General features: G+C 40.3%; 1 protein-coding gene across 3 annotated transcripts; it reads right to left on the bottom strand.

Annotated features, from left to right (window-relative positions):
* Window positions 1-8048: 8048 nt before the first annotated feature.
* Window positions 8049-19888, bottom strand: LOC124131976 (dynein regulatory complex subunit 2-like). Of its 3 annotated transcripts, none has more exons than XM_046495529.2 (10): window positions 19782-19888; window positions 18941-19100; window positions 16297-16549; window positions 15576-15799; window positions 14794-14991; window positions 13784-13861; window positions 11703-11843; window positions 10669-10821; window positions 10006-10223; window positions 8049-8772 (listed from the first exon to the last, which is right to left on the bottom strand). In XM_046495529.2, the coding sequence occupies exons 2-10, from the start codon at window positions 19079-19081 to the stop codon at window positions 8676-8678; spliced, it is 1503 nt and encodes a 500-aa protein (XP_046351485.2). In that variant the 5' UTR covers window positions 19082-19100; window positions 19782-19888; the 3' UTR covers window positions 8049-8675. The 3 variants fall into 3 exon arrangements, with proteins under 3 accessions (XP_046351485.2, XP_048252417.1, XP_048252418.1); XM_048396460.1 differs by having other exon boundaries at window positions 19786-19881; XM_048396461.1 differs by having other exon boundaries at window positions 18941-19103; window positions 19791-19872.
* Between the last annotated feature and the right edge of the window lie 116 nt (window positions 19889-20004).

Here is a 20004-nt window from a genome sequence, read left to right on the forward strand (position 1 = left end):
TTAAGGATTTAAGTGATAGGATCCGTTTTTATAAACAGGCCGTTGTTGTGAGAAATATGGCCAAATTAGAACAAAATGGAATTGATCTTCTACTTCTGACAGATCACATGTATCACATCTTTGTCCTTGCCTTTGTGAGGGACAAGAGGCGGTCGGGTAGCCCAGTGGTTAAAGACCCGGGTTCGATTCCCGACACGGGTACAATGTGTGAAGCCCATATCTGGTGTCCCTCGCCGTGATATTGCTGGAATATTGCTAAAAGCGGCGTAAAACCAAACTCACTCACTCACTAATTTGTGAGGGACGATTGTTTCCGTGGCGTCATGTTTCAATGTGTGAAGAATGCGTCTCGAAGCGGCAGTACATTATGTTTGCAGATTAAGAAGCGAAATATGCATTCAGGCTTGGATTTATTCGACACACGTGATCAGTGCTTAACCATGTCATGCGGTTGGATACGGAAGCCTGCTAGGGTCATATCATACATTTTCTTTCTTGAAACATCAAGATGCTAATTTAGAACTTCAAGTTACTTTCTTGGAATTCACGATACCCTGTTGTAATTTCAAGATAATAACTGTTACATACGGTGGCCCATAAGGGACATGGAGTCTGCTTTTCAATATTTTGATATTTCACTTACTTTTATCATAAGCTTTTGCAAATTAACACAATTTGTCATACAAATATGTGATAAATCATGTATAAAAACAACCGAAAACATGGAAAATATACTTTCAAGTAGCTATTGAATCGCTGAAATGTGAAGCGAAAATGTCAAAAACTAAAATGAAAATGTCAAAAACAAAAACGAAAATGTCAAAAACAAAAGCGAAAATGTCAAAAACTAAAATGAAAATACAGAAAACTATTTACACCGCGATGGAAATATTTTTTTTACATTTGCATTTTATAATTAGTTTTTGACATTTTCGCTTCACTTTTCAGCGATTCAATATCTTCTTTATACATGATTAATCACACATTTGTATGACAAATCGTGATAATTTGCAAAAGGTTACGATAACAGTAAGTGAAATATCAAAATATTGAAAAACAGACTCCATATCTGGACCAGACAAACTAGTGATTGAATGCATACAGTGCTGCAGAAGCAAGGTAATGACGACAAATGACTGTTTTACCTCAAGACGATACAATCCTACCCTGGCTGCCATGTGTTATGATACCGACAGAAACGGACGCCGTTATAACGAGTTATAACTATAACGGTACCACGTTAGACAGAACCACGTCAAAAAGACACCAAACGACGTCAGAAGATTGGCCAAAATGGCACATCGTCGTGGCCAAAATGTCACATCGTCCAAGCCAAAATGGAACATCGTCTTGGCCAAAATGGCACATCGTCTTGGCCAAAATGGCATCGTATCTTCGAACTTTTCTTGTGGTATTTTCTATCAATAAATATAGACCAGTAGAACCTCGCATGATCAGCTCACATGAACAGACCACGCAGCAACAAAAAAGGAACTAGCAATGCCCGCGATCGATCCTTAATATACAAGTAAATAAAAACGACAAAACCCTTTCCATTAGAAATCTCTGCAGAGTCAATATAAGGAAAAATATATATGGTGCCGTTTCGGCAACGAAATCTGTTGCCGTTTTAATCAATTTGGTACCTATTCGGTAGACCAGTTTGGAAACGCATAAGCCTGGTCGCATTAATAAAACCTATCCGTCATGAGATAACACCTTCACACATTCCTTTGACCTCGGGCATTTTCCATTTGTCAAAATAGTACATAAATGCCTTTTTCCCCAGAATGACAAACCAGTCACAACAGCTTAACTATCTTTGCTCTGTCCCTAGGCAATACAACATGCAGCTGTAGGGATGTGATTTGACTTTAATGTTGATGAATAACAGCAATGAATCCTTTCCCGAAAACAACAATCCATTTTTCCAAGCCGTTGAATATTCACTCTTGGGTTAATTACTGATCGCCATCTAGGTGGACGTTGCTTTGCTTGTGTGACCCGAGTGGATAAGGCGTCTGCCCGGAGACAGGAGGTCGGTGGTTCGATATCCGGCAATGTCACACCAAGAGACGTTAAAAGATTGTTCTTGTTGTTACCCTGTCTGGCGCCCCGCATTAAAGGGCTAAATCAAGGACTGGTCGGCTCGGTGTATCTTAGTGGGCCTGGTTTCAAACGCTATAGACCGCCTCCGTGGTCTTGTGGTAGAGTGTCCGCTCAGAGAGTGGAAGGTTCGGGGCTCGATCCCCGTCCGCGTCATACCAAAAGACGTTAAAAGATGGCACTTGTTGTTACCCTGTCTGGCGCTTGGCAGTAAGGGGCTAAAACAAGGACTGGTAGGCTCAGAGTCAGTATACTGTGTTTGAGTGAGGTATTCATGTTAAACTGTGGCATGGTATCTCAGATCTCAGTGGGCTATCACTATAAATCGGGCATTAGTCCGGACTAGTACAAGCAGCCACACACACACACACACACACACACACACACACACACACACACACACACATCGCTATATAAGTGCAATAATCTTAAACGCGACGTTAAACACCATTTCACCACCACTCTTTTAACGTCAAAGAGGAAAATCGATTTTCTTCGTTTATGGCAAGTTATTTTTCGTATCGAATGTACAATGTTATACACAAGCATAATCCATTTAATGTATATGTATGTCCTTCAGAGAGGAGGCAGTATTTTCTTACCGTAAAGTTGTAAAATATAAACAAATCATCGTACACTACTGTAATAAGTTAGCGTACGATAAAAGATTGCGAAATGTGCTCCTTTTAAGGCATAACGAAATATCTGACAGCACCTTTCCCTGCAACAAAATATCGGACAGCAATTATCACTGTCTGTTTTTGAAACCGGTTTAATACTTGCAGTTAATCACACACAATCAGATAGGAAATTTATTATTCTTCATCCCTGTGTCATTTTACAGTCGGAGGTTGACCCAGATTTTTTTTTAAATTGTGTCAGAAAAATAACTTGTCATCCAAATGGCGAGTGCCAGCACCACCCATTCTTTTTCACCCCTTTGAAACTCCCCTTTAGAATAATGCATCGATCACGACCACAGCGTTCAATTTTCCAAAACTGTGTGCCTGAAAATTAACGCGGATTCCGGTATTAACGTAGTGAATCACGTGCTTTTTGTCAGAGATCTCGCGAAATCCGAGGTGTATCCATCTCAACCTTGTGTTAATGCCGAACAAGAAAACATTGATGCAGAGCATCAAAGTTCCCCGCCATATGTGATGCCTCACAAACGCATAATTATGATGTTACTGAAAGGTATAAAGGAGCATAATTAAATTAACCAAAAATAACACAACGCTGTTGTGGAAAAAAATATTATTTATTTTGAGTATTGGGTAATACAGTTGATACATGTGCATAGGGTAGGTCTTTTTAAAAATAGTTTCTTGTTTAACGCCGCACTCAGCCTTATTCCAGCAATATGACGGCGTGAGTCTGGACCAGATAATCCAGTGATTGACACCAAGAGCATCGAACTACGCAATTGGAATATGATGTTATGCATCGACCAAATCGGCGAGCCTGACTACCCAATCCTGTTCGTCGCCTCTTACGGCAAGCATGGGTTTATTTAAAAAGTAGATCGAAGGAAATGGAAGCAATTTCTGGCACAAATGTAAACATGTTGAAATAGTATCAAAACTGCCAAAAACATTGGCAGAGGCACATACTCAAATAATAGATCAATTCTTTTTACACTTAGCATTTGGTTATAATAATGTAAATGAAAATACTAAGGGCTCTATATTGCAAAAAAGTCATACTAGATAAGGTCTTTTTGTCACAACCACAGATGCACATACTCAAAATATTATCACGTAGTTGGAGAACATTTCAATACCGGGACTAATCAATAACGGAGATTCCTCGTGTCTTGTTTTACGTTTTTTGGTCAGTTTCTTTTTTGTATTTCTTTCTTTCAAAGAATAGTAAGTGTGATCATGATGAGTTGAGTTACTTGGTCTTTTTCTATGTACTGTTTTTTATCCAGTGTCAGTAACTGCTGTGGGATGTGGTTTACTTGTAACAATTACTGGTTTGAGTTCATATGATGATGATTGATTGGTTTGTCGTTTAACGACTCAGCAATATTCCAGCTATATGACGGCGTTCTGTAAATAATCGAGTCTGGACCAGACAATTCAGTGATTAATATCATGAGCATGGATCCCACGCAATTGGGATCGATGCAATGCATCAACCAAAGCCTGACCACCCGATCCCGTTAGTCGCCTCTTACGACAAGCATAGTCGCCTGATATACTGTTAAGATGTAACATAACAATTCATCCATACTACTAAACAGAAGTAAAACTGCTTGTCCATTCGGATGAGTCGGACCCAAACCATTCCGCTGATGAGAGTCAAATAATGCACACGAATCATAATCCGTAAACCTTGCAATAGAGACATCATTAAAAGTTACCAAAAGTTACTGGGATATCAATATTGCTTGTTGAAATGATTCTATGAAATTTGTATTTCCTGCTTCAATATTTGGAGCACCTGTGACGGGGCCATAAAACTGATTATGACCTAAATACCCCTCATAGCCTTCGGTGTTAACTATGTGACTGCAAAGAGCCGTGCCTTCATCCAACAGATCAGTGGAACACGGTACAGACGCAAATAGATTTGAGCCATGGGACACCTAATATATGATAGCGACCAGAGCTACGGCTGTACATTGAATTCCATTAAACGAATGAAAAATACTACAGCCTTGATGCAAATTCGCCGACACACTATTCCGATTTTGCTTTGACTTAGCTACCAAACGTTTCACATGTGGCTATGTGCGGTGCACTTATTAAATAAAACACGGGGGACTGGGTTAATTCAAAATACGGAATATAACTATCCCAAATATTTCCAGTGAACATGAGCAGCCAAGCAATCAAAAGTGTGGTAAGTAGAATGTGGAATTCAGCCCTATTACATTTAAATTGAGATGTCGTCGTTGTTCATGAATAAGCATAATCAGAACATATTTTATATTATGCTGTTATTTACGATCTCCGGAGTACAGTTCTCCTTTTGTATGCATCGTGAAAATCAGAAAATTAGTCCTTGAGGGAAAAAGGACATCGGATTACACGTGAATGGTTTAATAATAATGACCAGAAACGGTCAGATGCATCAATTAACTACATAAAGACGATTTTGAAGTATCTCTTATTGCTGGAAAAGAATAGCATCAACATTCCACGCACATGATTTGCATGTTTTGTTTCCGTAAAGGCGTGGCTTGAAATTTCAAATAAACCAACATGTCGACATACATGCTACAAAATTAACGTTTCCCGTATACTTCCCCGCCTACAGGGCGGGGAAGAATGACTTCAGTTCGTGCAACTAATTGCATACGACAAGTTGTACCGTGTGAATACCCTTTAAGAAAATCACGATTGTTAAACGACATCAACAATCTTCAGCTATAACGTCGTTGTTAGTGTGACGTCATTCCGACCTTACCATCATTACAATACGATTCGAATGACGTCAACGATGCAGTTCTGATGACGTAAACAATACACTGATACGAGTTTTATTAACTCAATGTTTCTAACCCTATGGGTAATGAATACCAAATACCTAATGAACTCCCGTTTAATACCCTTTTATGAAAAAAGTTAAAAGTTCTGGTATCTGACGAGCGAAATGTTTGGCCAAACTAAACCAACTAAAACCAAGGTATTCAGTTGTCTGCTTTATGTTATATATACGCTGTGACTATATTGAACTACTATTCACTGCAGCCTTAACCCAAACTTTCATTATAACCAGACCCAGTTCTGGCCTGACAGAAATGTTAGATCATGGGTTCGAATCCTCGCCCTGGTTATGCTTTTAGGTTTTGTCTGGGATTCACCAAAGTGGTTCACGTCTAAGTTGATAACCTGTGTTATAAACCTACTGGCTGTTTGTGTAACTCGATATGAAGTTTTTGAAATTGTGGTAACACCTCGCAGGAGGTATAACAACGATTGTAACACCTCGCAGGAGGGCTTACAATCATTGTAAACCATTGATAGAACAAAAACTACGAACAGCCTACGAGACGCACGTGCAGATTTCGCACCGTTGCGAAACCCACGTGCTGAGGTCACCGGTTTCATTGAACCGAGTTCACGACCGCAGGCGATATTTCATCTCCGATATACATTTGAGAGATTTTATTACAGTCATTTAATTAAAAACGTTGTCTATGCGATGAGTCGGTTTATACGTTGAACAAACCATTTCTCCTCGGGATTACCAGCGATTGTAAACCCTGACATTCGGTGACATACCGAGGGGGCCGTATACATATTACTGAAATAACGTTCAAAGCAGCCTTAATCCCAACTCACTCACAATCTAATACTGTAACATCGTGAGATATACGGAAACAACAGTGCTCCTCTATTAGTAAAATCTCCACTTTGACCTTGACCTTTCTTGGACCACCGCCAAAGTCTTAAAGCGTCCTGGTTTCATTGATTTCCCCTCAATTGCTGGATTGAGAATTGTACGAGTGAGTGAGTGAGTGAGTTGGGTTTAACGCCGCTTTTAACAGTATTCCAGTTATATCAGGGTGTGTCAGCTTAATGTGGGCGGAAAGTCGAAGTGATGCAGGTCTCAGACGTTTACCACTTCAGTGTAGCCCACAAGCAGCAGGGTATGGTGCTTACAAACCTAGAAACATTCTAACCCACAATCATAGGTTTCTGGAGTGCCCAAGGACGCAATTTTTAACTCAGCACAGCGACTGGGCCACTCGTGACCCCTTCTAGGACCCATCCTTGATTTTTAACACCACTAGTCCAGAAATAATCCAGTGTGTTAGTGCTAGCCCACTGCGATACCAAGCTGCAGTTTAACATGAATACCCCACTTGGACACAGTATACTGAATCCGAGCCGACTAGTGCTTGTTTTAGCCCCTTAATGCCAAGCGCCAGGCAGGATAACAATAAGTACCATTTTTAACGTCTTTTGGTATGACTGGGCTGGGGGATTGAAACACTGACCTTCTGCTCCCTGGACAGGCACTCTATTTTAAGCACATACAGAGAATACATATAATGTGGAAGGGGTGGTCGGGTAGCCTAGTGGTTAAAGAGGTCGCTCATCACGCCAAAAACCCAGGTTCGATTCCCGACATGGGTACAATGTGTGAAACCCATTTCTGGTGTCCACCGTGACATTGCTGGAATATTGCTAAAAGCGGCGTAAACCCATACTCACTCACTCACTCATGTGGAAGGTTTTTAATAAGTAGCATTGTGTATGACAATGGAATGTGTGGATCTGTTGTTTTGAGAGGTATTGCAAATGTCCAACAGACAGCTTGTATCTTGTTCTGAGATGATCTCAAATTCATCACAGGGATGTATCTAAGATTTCAAACTTTGTGCCCTTAGCAGAAAAATGGTGAACAAATCACTTTGTTCAAATTGGATTTTTAAAAAGTTTTTTGCAAGGTCCACAGACAATATTCCCCCAAGTAGCTGAAGATTATATCTTAGTAGACATTGTAGCTATATATATATATATATATATATATATATAGACTATTGATACTTGATTTGATTTAGGTTGTCTAATGTGATGACATATTTAAACATGAGACTGACTTCAAAACATTACAGAATACCGACTAATAATCAATTTTAAGTGTTATAACACTATTAACTCATATCCTTTATTCTTAAAACTTTCATATAGCTTGGAAAAGATGTTGTGTTTTGAGATCACCACCTAACATATGTATCATGATTTATCAAAATGTGACAGTGTGTCAGTCTGGTGACATCTGTCATAATTACAAATGATCTACATGACGATACATCATGCTGAGTCAAAGACGCCCATGCTTGATCCCCAAAGAAGAAATATTTGAGATCTGCCTCAAGCGGTTTCTTTTGTGTCAGTCTGAATGCTGATTGTTTGATGGAATCCAAGAAGTTGGTTGCCTTTCATCTATTTCTTGTAAACGTCACAATAGCACAGATTGCATATAGATTTATCACTGTTTATTTGAAGTTAAGAATCAAAATTTGATTTCCATTTACAAAACATTACAATTTCATAATTTTATCATAATACATTTCAGTAATATAACAGCTGTCACACAACACGTTTGTATTTACATATATTATTAGCAATTTACATGCAACACTTTACATTTTGATAGAGACAAGTATACTCCATCACAAGCATAACAAATATCACAGACAATAAAGAAACAATATGTGGGCCCCCACACAAACCTTGCACAATTACACAACAATATAACGCCAATAGTATTTCTTCATTTTACAATTAAAAAATGGTCATTAAAAAAAATTCTGCATGTATTAAATTGTGGTTAAAATTGAATATAAATTAAAACAACATCAATGGAGATGATACTCCATGTTTTGGAGGTTAAAATGAACACCGGCTTGTTGATGAAACATCCACTGAAACAAAATAAATACCAAAAATTGTTCAATTCAAAGAAATATGTAAAGATTAAACTTCTCTAAGTAGGTAAGCATAAATTGAGTTTGTGTTGAGGTAACTGTTGGGAAAGTTGTGGGGGCCATGTTGCTATCCGATGCCTGTGCGAACAATAAATGATGGATGTACTCGGCCATATATTCATGAAGGAAGGATGTGTTTGATGATGTGAGCTGCTTCCACGACAGTCTGGGGAGGAGGGCGTCTGACACGAGGATCAACAACTGGGACGTTCAACCTGAAAAACAACAACAAATAACTGAATGTTTCTCTCATCTAGTTCCACATGGCATGGGGGCATTCAAGTGCCCCAGTCGTCTAAGGTGCAGCAATTTACAGTGGAGATTTGTGTCACTTACCCATGTCAGAAAACTATGACACAAGTGTCCCAGTCGTCTAAGGTGCAGCAATTTACAGTGGAGATTTGTGTCACTTACCCATGACAGAAACCTATGACACAAGTGTCCCAGTCGTCTAAGGTGCAGCAATTTACAGTGGAGATTTGTGTCACTTACCCATGTCAGAAACCTATGACACAAGTGTCCCAGTCGTCTAAGGTGCAGCAATTTACAGTGGAGATTTGTGTCACTTAGCCATGCCAGAAATCTGAGGTCCCTACAGGTAACAGGGATTACTATTGTCTTGAGTGAAATAATTTTGTAAATGCCAAGACAATTTCAACATTATTACAAGAGGGACACAATCCATAACTCAGAGTTGTGGGGAGGTGTTTCCATACATTTTCCATCGTCTTTCCAACTGAGCAAATGTAGAAAAATGTGGGTTTCCTGATGGAAATGAATACATCAACCCAGCCTATCCACTGTTGAAACAATGTCATGTAAAACTGTCTGTCATCTCATGAACAATGGATGACCTTATCTTTAAATATTAGTCTCAATGCATTGATATGGAGACCCATGGAGACGTGTATCTGGGGCTGCTTCGCAAGCAATGAAAACAATGGAACAATTGGCATGAACTCAGCACAAAACACAATTCATGATACGGAGGAGAATTTATGGATGTCAACTTCTTTATTATGAGGAACAACTGGAATCAACTGGTAAGTATATACTTCAAAACACTGAGTTCCTCATAATAAAGAAGTTGACACATATAATAAAGAAGTTGACATCAATAAATTCTCCTCCTCATGTGTATCACTTCTAAATGCCTTTCAAAGACTTGACAATTCATGATGCTGAGTGAAAATTACTGAGATAATAGCACGGGTATAATTGCCTCTATGGGTACATCCTTTTTCTCTCCTGCCCAAATTGAATGAAACTTGCATTGCTCATCTACTGAGTAAGTGAGTTTGGGTTCACGCCGCTTTGAACAGTATTTCAGTCATATTGTCAGCTTGATGTGTGAGGAAAGCTCAAAGTGCATCTTTAATGAAAGGATGTGTGATGAAACAAAATTCTCAACAAATCATATTCCCCCAAAATTCAAGAGGCAAACTCACTTGACATTGGTCTTGTTGTTGACAATAAACAGTGGGTTGACTTGAGACAGGATCTCATCGTTGACGGAGATGCCGTCCAGGTACTGCTTGAGAAGAGTACGGAGCTGTTGGTTCTCCTGGACAAGAGTCTGTTTCTCCTTATCAAGGGCAAGTTTATCCAGCAGCACCTTGTTGTGACGCTTCCAGAAGTTCTCCAGAGAAGAGTATTCGTGGATCACCTAAATAAAAAAAATCAGTAAACTTACACAGAAATTCTGTAAACTATTGGTTAGACAGTAAGAATCTTGAACCAGTACAAGAAACAATTATCAGTCAAGATCCCTTTTCAGTGTTCTTTTGGGGAATCAGTGATTGAGTGAGTATGGTTTTATCCCGCTTTTAGCAATATTCCTGTAATATCATGGCGGGGGACACCAGAAATGGGCTTCACACATTGTACCAATGTCGGGAATCGAACCCGGGTCTTCAGGACGAGCAAACGATTTCACCACTAGGCTATCCCACCACCCCATACAGAAATATCACAGGTATGACACAACAGCCCACAAGTCCACAGCCACATCTCCATCCTTTTGTGTATGCTACTTTCCTCCTGTCCAAGTACATCAACCTAATAAGCAGTTCACATGTCTGATGGAGAGACACCTGTATGGAACAACTTACCAGTGCAAGAGGCTCTGAAGGTGGCTCCAAGATGGCTGCATCTACATCCTCAATCTCCTCCGCAGTCAGAGAGGATGCATAGAATGGCAGAACCTTCTCCTCTTCTGTCTCCACCTTCCGACACATCTCCGCCAGCCGCATGATCTGCTCTGCCTGCAACAGCACATACAGGTCAGACAGTTGGTTAGACAGGGGTCAGAATACGACATCACACACAGGTCAGACATGGCCAGTTGGTTAGACTGGGGTCAGTGTATGACATCACACACTGGTCAGTAGTTCAGACAGGGGTACGTGTATGACATCACACACTGGCCAGTAGTTCAGACAGGGGTCAGTGTATGACATCACACACAGGCCAGTAGTTCAGACAGGGGTAAGAATATTACATCACACACAGGCCAGTAGTTCAGACAGGGGTCAGAATATTAGATCACACACAGGCCAGTAGTTCAGACAGGGGTCAGTGTATAACATCACACACAGGAGGTCAACTCTAGCATGATGGCCCCTGGTCAAGAACATTTTCAAAGGGTAAGTGGTATGCAGACATGGTCAGTTAAACCTGCTGGCTAGTTCCCTCTCATTGAAAACTCGATAGAACTTCCTGTACAATAATGAGTTCAAAGCTGCGTTTTGCAGCCTTTGGTAAATTAGCATGACAACCAAGAATAGAAGCATCCCTTCCCAAGTTTCAAGAATACAACAAAATACGGTTTATATTCATCTGGGCAAGTACATGCTTCAGACAACTTAATTGTTTGATTGTTTTTTGTTCAACACCACACTCAGCATTATACCAGCTATTTGACAGCAGCCTGTAAATAATCCAGTCTTGACTGACAATCATGTGACCGACATTATGAAGACCTATCCACAATAAATAAAGTCGATACTTACCCGATCCAGTAAGACGCCTTACAACTGGGGACCAATTCTAACCTAGAATCCCCCTAGGGCTAAAATGACTATCATGTTAATTCTCAAGTTTGGTAATCACATTGAAGAATTCCTGTTTGGAGTGTGGTTTTTACCTTTTCCTTCTGCCTCTTGATTTCCTTGATGGCGGCGTTACTCTCCAGTGTCAGCTTCGTGAGCTTGTCCCTCTCAGCATCCCTCAGCTTGTTCATCTGGGCCTTGAGATCCTGGAAGTGAGCCAGCATCCGCTCCCTCTCCTGCAACAACACAACATGTCTTCAGTGAATCCAGACTGACTTATGTACAGGATCTTGAAATGACCACAAAAGGGCTTTGGTTGGTTGGTTGGTTTGTTGTTTAACGCCGCACTCAGCAATATTCCAGCTATATGACGGCGGTCTGTAAATAATCGAGTCTGGACCAGACAATCCAGTGATTAATATCATGAACATCGATCCACGCAATTGGGATCGATGACATGTATCAACCAAGTCAGCGAGCCTGACCACCCGATCCCGTTAGTCGCCTTTTACGACAAGCATAGTCGCCTTTTAGGCAAGTATTGGTTGCTGAAGACCTATTCTACCCCGGGCTGTCTAGCCTTTCCTTGACCTTTCCTCCATAATGACCCAAACCACCATCTCCTGCCAGTTTCTTTTACCTACAAAAACATACACAACTCCTGCCCAGTCTTTGATTGACTTTTGTAAGTCAAGGTAAAACCCTGTAAATAGATGTATTGCATAGTGGGCTTGTATCAGGTAACAATACTGTATCGCCGTATCGTTACACAACTACTCCCATGTTTAAATGCTTTGTGCATAGCAAGACATTAAAAGAGGTCCTTTGGTTCTTGAGGTTTTACCCTATAATACTTGTATCTGGAAACCCCCTGAATTCTAATTTTTTTTGCTTGTGTACACACTAGTAGGAATCCAAATCCATATATCGCTGTGTATAAGGCGAGTTTTTCATAACTAGAATTAGGAGGCTTTAAATGTATGTGTGAGTGTGTGTGGGGGGGGGAGCGTCTTATACACAGGGTTGAGTATTTAATGGGGGGTTTTCCACAACACATATAGACATTACTGTGGGCACAGAACACACCGGAAATACCATGTCAACAAATCCGTACTTAAATGCTCAAATTAATCATGTAATTACACTGTCTGGTTGTAGAGAGAGATCATAATATATCTGGACTTATGTTGGTAATCTATTTAATAATTTTATTCAACATTTCATTCAATATTGTTTCAATTCATTTCGGCAAAATCGTTTGTGAAGTGATCGGAAGATCGCACAACTCACCGTTATTTACAGCAACCACTGTCATATTACCGCTATTGATGCCTTGAAACGAACTTTAGTGGATAGAGAATGGATATATATATCATAAATGCCAAACATTGAATCGCTGAAAGTCATACTTGTTGTAGTTTGACTATTATATGCCAACATTTAGTTTTTGCAATTCCCTGAATTTCGCTGAAGGGCTACGATGTAATTTTTTTTTTCTGCGGAAGACAAACACATTTTTATTGCAAATGTAGAGATTTTGTATGCACTAGTGATGTGCTATAGTCCGATTCGCTTTATAGCCGGGGCATATTAATTAGCATCCATTTCCCGCTTATTTTACGAGACAAATAACCTCCGCATTGTCCCTCATACAGAACACAAATACCTTTGAATTTGTATTTGAATACCATCATCATGTCTAGTGATGTTGTATTGCAAATTTAATGTTTTCATTGACCAAATTTGCAAACAGCAAAGCAAGCACACAAACACCTATTGCCGCCATGACCATAACACACGAGATGCACAGTAAAGCAGTGCGCATGAATAGGGAAGTAACTGGATATTGGATCGCATTGTTTTTAAGTATTGTAGCATTTCACAGTTGAGGTCGTGTGTTCGAGATGCAGAACATATAAGGATTGATTTTTTTTGAAAATGGAAATAAAAACGAAACGTGCGGCAGACTTTATGATGATGCGGCAGTACCTGTGAACCAAGAATTATTTTTTTTAGCCTAATGTTGAACACTGCATCTGTAGAACAAGAGCTGGTCGGGTTTTATTAATAAAACCAACATAACAGACGAGCTGTAACCAATAAGTTACCATTTCACATTCCAAAGTACCTTCACAGAAGAATCTCCCATTCCTTGAATGAAAAGTCGAGTACCTACCTCTTTCAACGATCTGTTTCTCTCCTCACATTCTTTGGAATTGGAGGACATCTTGCCTTTCAGCCCGGATATCTGGTCCTGAAATACATGAGTGTTACTCTGTTAGAAGCCAGGTAATCAAAAGACACAAAAGGAACCTAAACAAGGGTCCATTGCTTATGATTGACATGCTGAGTGATTTGGCAACTGTCCACCTTGTGAAGATGTGGCAATATTCCAGCCATATCATGGCAGGTTACACCAGAATGGGCTTCACACATTGTACCCATGTGGGGTGAGGTGAAATGGGGTTTAACGTCGCGTCCAAGATTATTACACTTATATAGCGACGTGCATGTACGTCTGTGTGTTTGTGTGGCTGCTTGTACTAGTCCGGACTGATGCCGATTTATAGTACTAGCTCACTGAGATACCATGCCGCAGTTTAACATGAATGTTAACGGACTCCGAGCCGAACAGTCCTTGTTTTAGCCCCTTAATGCAGAGCGCCAGACAGGGTAAGAACAAGTACCATCTTTTAACTTCTTTTGGTATGACGAGGTCGGGGATCGAACCCGAACCTTCCGCTCTCCGGGTGGACGCTCTACCACTGGACCAGGGAGGCGGTCGTACCCATGTGGGGAATCGAACCAGGGTCGTTGGCATGACGAGCAAACGCTTTAACCACAAGGCTACCCCAACAGCCCCTATTAACGAATAAAGCAAAGGCGGACGTCGTATCACAAGTTGACTATTTGATGACCTGGTGGTTGTACAAAGTGATCTTAGCGCTAAGGTGATCGTGACTCCCATACCCTAACATAGACTTACAACAATCGTAGCAGTAAGGTTGTTCTGGACAACGGCACCATGGTCATGAGAGAATGACGTGAATGGCCATGATTGCTATCACTATCAACCTATTAACATTTTCTGTAAGCTGTTGAACAATGGTGCATACCGAATGTAAATAATCTTCTTCAGCCATCCCTAACAATTCCACCTTCCTGCACACTGACTTTTCAACTCACCGAGATTCTCTGCAGCTTCCTCATCTGCAGCTCAATCTCCCGGGCACTCTTTTCATCCTTGGCTTTGAGAGTTTCGAATGCTGTCTTGCGTTCTTCAGTGGTCTCATTGTAGTTCTGTAAGGCCTGCCTGAACTGCTGCCACAAGTCATCCACCTTAGACTCCAACACAACACGCAGGGCATGCTTTTCTTCTAAGTTCTGAAATGGAATCAATGAAATACAGCAATATAAGACTAAGAGTCTGTGAGATTCAAGTACTTGTTTTATCCCCTTAATGCAGAGTGGCAGGCAGGGTAACAACAAGTAACATCTTTTAACATCTTTTGGTATGACGCTGCCAGAGATCAAACCACCAGCCTTCTGCTCTCTAAGTAGATGCTCTAGCCACTAGATCACACAGATGGGCATGTCATAGAATGAGAATGACTATCATTCATGCATTACACAAAAGGCAGAGATAAATCTATTATCTACAAAGGCCAAGCCTTTCCTGAGTCTTGTTTGTTTCAGCAGATAAAAAAATATCTGTATATTTCACACTCAGCAATATTTCGGTAATATGATGGCGGCGTGCGAAAAAAGTCTGGACCAGACAAACCAGTGACTGATGTTATGAGCAACAACCCACAGTGTCAGGATGCGATGACACACAATCAACCAAGTCACTGAGCCTGATAACCCAACCAGAGTTGTCTTGTACGACAAGCATGGGTTGCTGGAGACCAATCCTAACCTGAAGTCTCACGGATATGAAACTAAGACAAGTTGTACATTTCTCTGACCTTGTTTTTTATTTCGTCCCGCATGCTCTGAAACTCGGACTTGGCCTCATTCTCAGCCTCCTGGAAGTTCTGGTCCATTGCGAAGAGGATGTCATCAATATCGGTCATCTCCTGCGTGTGCTGCTCCACCAGCATCTCCCGCTCGCTGTCAAACTCCTCCATGATGATGTCCAACTCCTCCGTGTACTCATGCTTGGCCTTCCCCAGCCTCTGGCGCTGTAGGCCTGCACACAGGAGAGACTGAGTGAGACGAAGTGAGACACAGAGAGAGAGATGGAGAAAGGGAACATGATGGAGAGAGAATGTTAAATGGAGAGAGTGAGTGTTACGGAGAGAGTGAGTATGACGGAGAGAATTAGTGTGACGGAGAGTGAGTATGTTAAATGGAGATAGAGACAGTGTTAGGGGGGAATTAGATGGAGAGAGGAAGCATGATGGTGAGAGCATGTTAAATGGAGAGAGTGAGTGAGTGAGACGGGGAGAGAGAGAGCGAGAAAGGGAGTATGGTTTTATGCCGCTATTCCAGCAATATCTAGGTGGGGGACACCAGAAGAGAGAGAGAGAGAGAGAGAGAGAGAGAGAGAGAGAGAGAGAGAGAGAATGAGAGAGAGTGAGTGCAATGGAAGGGGTGTGTGATGTGGAGAGAGGGAGTGAGACAGAGAGATTGAAGTGACACGACGAGTGATATAAACCGAATGAGAATCATGTCAGCTTGCCCTACCTATCAAGTTGTCGACATTCTGCAGGTGGCTGCGGAGTGCCATGGAGTACTGTTCCTCGGCCTCCATGATGTCCTTGGCCAAAGATTTGATGACAGCATCCTTCCGATCCACAACCCGCTCAAATGTCTGGCTGAGAATCTCAATATCTTTCTTCAGTTCTCTAGACTTTGCCTCTCTCATGATGTTTCTCCATTGATGGTTCAGTTTGTTCAAGTTGAACTTGCTTGCTTTCTCCTCTTTCGTAAGCTTATCCTGGAAAAATGGAGAACAATGAGTTGATAGTTTTCAAAGTAAACATTCCCTACAAAGCAGACACTCCCTGTAAAGTAAACATTTCCCGCAAAGTAAACAACTCCTGTTATTTGAAAAGACAGAGAGGAAATTTGGCTTTTCTAATTTAATAGATGGCGTTATTGCAAGTGATATGAGAGGTGGAATCTGATTGGTCAATAGGAAGGACATAGAAGGGACATCACTCATATTAGCCACTGGTGGCGTTACGATCGAGCCCAGAACTTCCCACCTAGTTTGGCAAGGGTGGAACCTGGACTTTTGCAGTCAGTTAACTCCCTTGCTTTGGGAAGATGGTGTTACTGATGAGACAGAACAATCCAGTAAACTTGGTATCACAATCAGATAAAAATGCAAATGATGTTGCCTTTCAGGGATTACATTCTAATAAGCAACATACACCAATGCAATGTCTAGTTGCTACTTTGGCCTAAAGTCCACAATCAGTTCAGACAGGGGCATCCCTATGTGTGTTTCTGTCAATAAGCCTAACTGTATATTAACTGGTGCAATAGATGAGGCAGTTCACTATAGCATTTTTTTCATACATTTCTTCAGTTCATAAGATTATATGTCTCAGACATTGATTATTCTCAATATGACATTATACTTATGTTAAATAGATCATTACCCCTGTGGATTTCTGTATCAAAAATGTCTTATATTAGGAAAGAAAAAAATTGTATTAGGCAAAGTCTTGGGGTCAACTGCAGTATTTGGGTCCCCGCTTCGGGGGTTTCCGTAAGGCAACCGCTGCCTTCGGCAGTTTCAGTACGGAAGTTGCCGAAGGCAGCTTCACTTATATATAAGCGCGCACGCGCAAGCGTGCCGAAATCCGTTAGGAGGCATTTCGGACCCCAAAAAGGACCCCAAAAATGAGCTGGACGTGAAAAGTATGGTCTAAAACTCCGCCCCTGTTGGGGTTGAGAGTTTTACGATAAAAAGTGAAGCCGAATTATTGTACTGTCAACTTCTTGTTGTTTGTGGGCGGGACATAAATGACGTAAGACGTCACGTGTCTGATCATGTGACTTTCCTTATATGGACTCGTTACTACGAAAGCAACTTCGCTCATAACTTGTAAATTCATAAACTGTGGCTTGTACAAATAAAACAGAGTCGACTTGGCGTACAGTGAAGACATCTTTGCATAGGTATGGGGCGAATGCGGGAATGTATGACAATTATTTTGTTCAAAACATTATCAGAAAAGAAATATTTCAGTTGTTCAATTGATCAGTTTCTAAGTTCACCGGCCGTGTTTACATTATTAAACTTAGGAAGCAAAATGATCGTTTAAGAAAAAGATGAAAAAGAAGCAGAAAAAGAAATGGAACTAGGTCTAGATGGATCCACTGACTTAGGTCCTAGAATCTATATGACAGTCAAAACGAATTCAACGTTTCAAATGATTTGTTTGAATGAGAAAGTATCTATCGATGATCATTTTCCTATGAAAATTCACATGCTTTCATGAATGAAGTTATACCATATTGCGATTTATTTGATTTATTTACCCCCCTTATTTTTCTTTAAAAATGTCATAAAGATGGGGGTGTACCTGCCTTGAACCCCGCTGTGTTGTCCGCCCAACAAAATATATTGTATAAGTAACAGAATGAACTTACCCTCGTGCGATTTATTTGAAAAAAAGGGGTTGTAACCCCCCTTTAACCCCCATTTTTACTTTAATATTTCGACAAGGGGGGACAAACCCCCCTTGTACCCCCCGTGTGTTGTCTGTTTAAGAAAATACTGAACTGCAGACAGCGTTCGGTAGAAAAATGGCGGCCAACAAATCCTCTTGCTTCGACCGTAAATAACGAACTGTGCATGCGTGGAACGTTTTTCATTCGACAACTTCCGTAAACACGTAAAAACGTTCCTTCCGAAGTGGGGACCCAAATACTCCAGTCTACCCAAGTCTTGCATTATACAGTTTATATTCCTATTATAAGATATTTTAGCATATGGTAACACAATCAGCTTATAGTATATACTTTTGGTTAAATAAAATGTTTATCTCATAGTGACTTGAAAAAAAAGAAAAAAATAATTTTCAAAATCTCAATTTGCTCAGGTCACATGACAAGAAAAGGCACATGTCCTATTTTTTATATCTTTAACGACTGCTCTTAGCCTGAAAATCATTGTGTCAATGAGGCACACTGAAAATATTGCCCTCATAAAGTGTTGTGTTACTTGAATGAAAAATGAGTTGATGTTTTCAGATAAATGGTACCACATCACTCCATATTTACATTCACTTGTTATACACTGTCTTGGGAGATCTTGCAGCAGACAAAAAGAATAACATTCATTTCATTTTGTTGCATATGATTGAATACATACTTTCATGAATTGAGCCAACATGTCCTCTTTCTTTTTCCTCATCTCTTCCTCAGCCAGGCGCTTCTGATCCTCATACGCAATCCGTTCTTCCTCTGTCATTTTGGCAAGTTTGCCTGACTTCTTCTTCTTCTTAGCTGGCATACTTATGTGATGTTAGATCCTGTATACAATAAACAGTTTATTTTTAACATCTAACATATCTCAATTTACAAACCAATGCACTAATATATAATAAGACCAATTCCAGAAATTGTATTGTTGGACTCTAATTCGTAAAGATAGATTTTCCATTTTGTATTCCTCACATTATTAAATCAAATCATTCAAACAATTTGATTAACCAGAAGATTGTCCAAGAAAATGAAGCAATCTGAAACACTGCTTCTTTTTCGATCATTTTTTTTTAGCAATAAATCTGGGAAAATTTCCAACAGCCCTACATTACACTATGTATTTACCCCATTGATAGTCTGGGCTAATGGCGGAATTCAACAATAGTTTATCTTAATTAGGCCTAATAAACATTTTCTGAAACTCACACAAGACACAGCCTATTTTACACGCTAGTCCAACATGTATTGGTACTTGAACCATATATTCTACACTACACTTTAACTGTAATCAAAATTCATGCGTGCCTTTTGTATCAAAACATTTAAAAATGCTAGTCATCAAAACATTCTTTCTGTCAAGACTGAAGTGCAAGTGAAAGCTTATTAAGAAAAAATCCATGTCAATTAAAATCACACGCTTCCACTCTGCGTTCAACAACGTCAACAATCACTGCAAGATGGGTAATCTACGCATTGTTGGTGAATTAAGATCAAGATATTCATGTTACCTGCCTCTGCGTTTAATCAAACAAATTATGGTCAGCAATCACAACCAAAACAGCGACTATGGCCGTGTGTATGTAGCCTTGGTTACAGACCGGAAGTAGGATATGACGTGAGCTAGCAATTTAAAAAAATAAAGGGATATTTAATCTGGAAACGGAAAACACGACATTAATATCAAATGTGATTTATCAATATTGGTGCAAATGCAGATACATTTAAATCCGA

Source organism: Haliotis rufescens, unplaced genomic scaffold (genome assembly GCF_023055435.1).
Source record: "Haliotis rufescens isolate VD_foot unplaced genomic scaffold, xgHalRufe1.0.p SCAF_15, whole genome shotgun sequence".
In the NCBI taxonomy this organism is placed as follows: Eukaryota; Metazoa; Mollusca; class Gastropoda; order Lepetellida; family Haliotidae; genus Haliotis; species Haliotis rufescens.

Bases quoted from the DNA above. Each gene is read 5' to 3' on its own strand.
- LOC124131976 (XM_046495529.2), bottom strand. From the start codon at position 19,081: ATGCCAGCTAAGAAGAAGAAGAAGTCAGGCAAACTTGCCAAAATGACA. The intron at 15,800-16,296 runs GTAGGGCAAGCT...TCCTGTGTGCAG, and splicing joins GAATGTCGACAACTTGATAG to GCCTACAGCGCCAGAGGCTG. The intron at 11,844-13,783 runs GTAGGTACTCGA...GTGTTGTTGCAG, and splicing joins GAAACAGATCGTTGAAAGAG to GAGAGGGAGCGGATGCTGGC.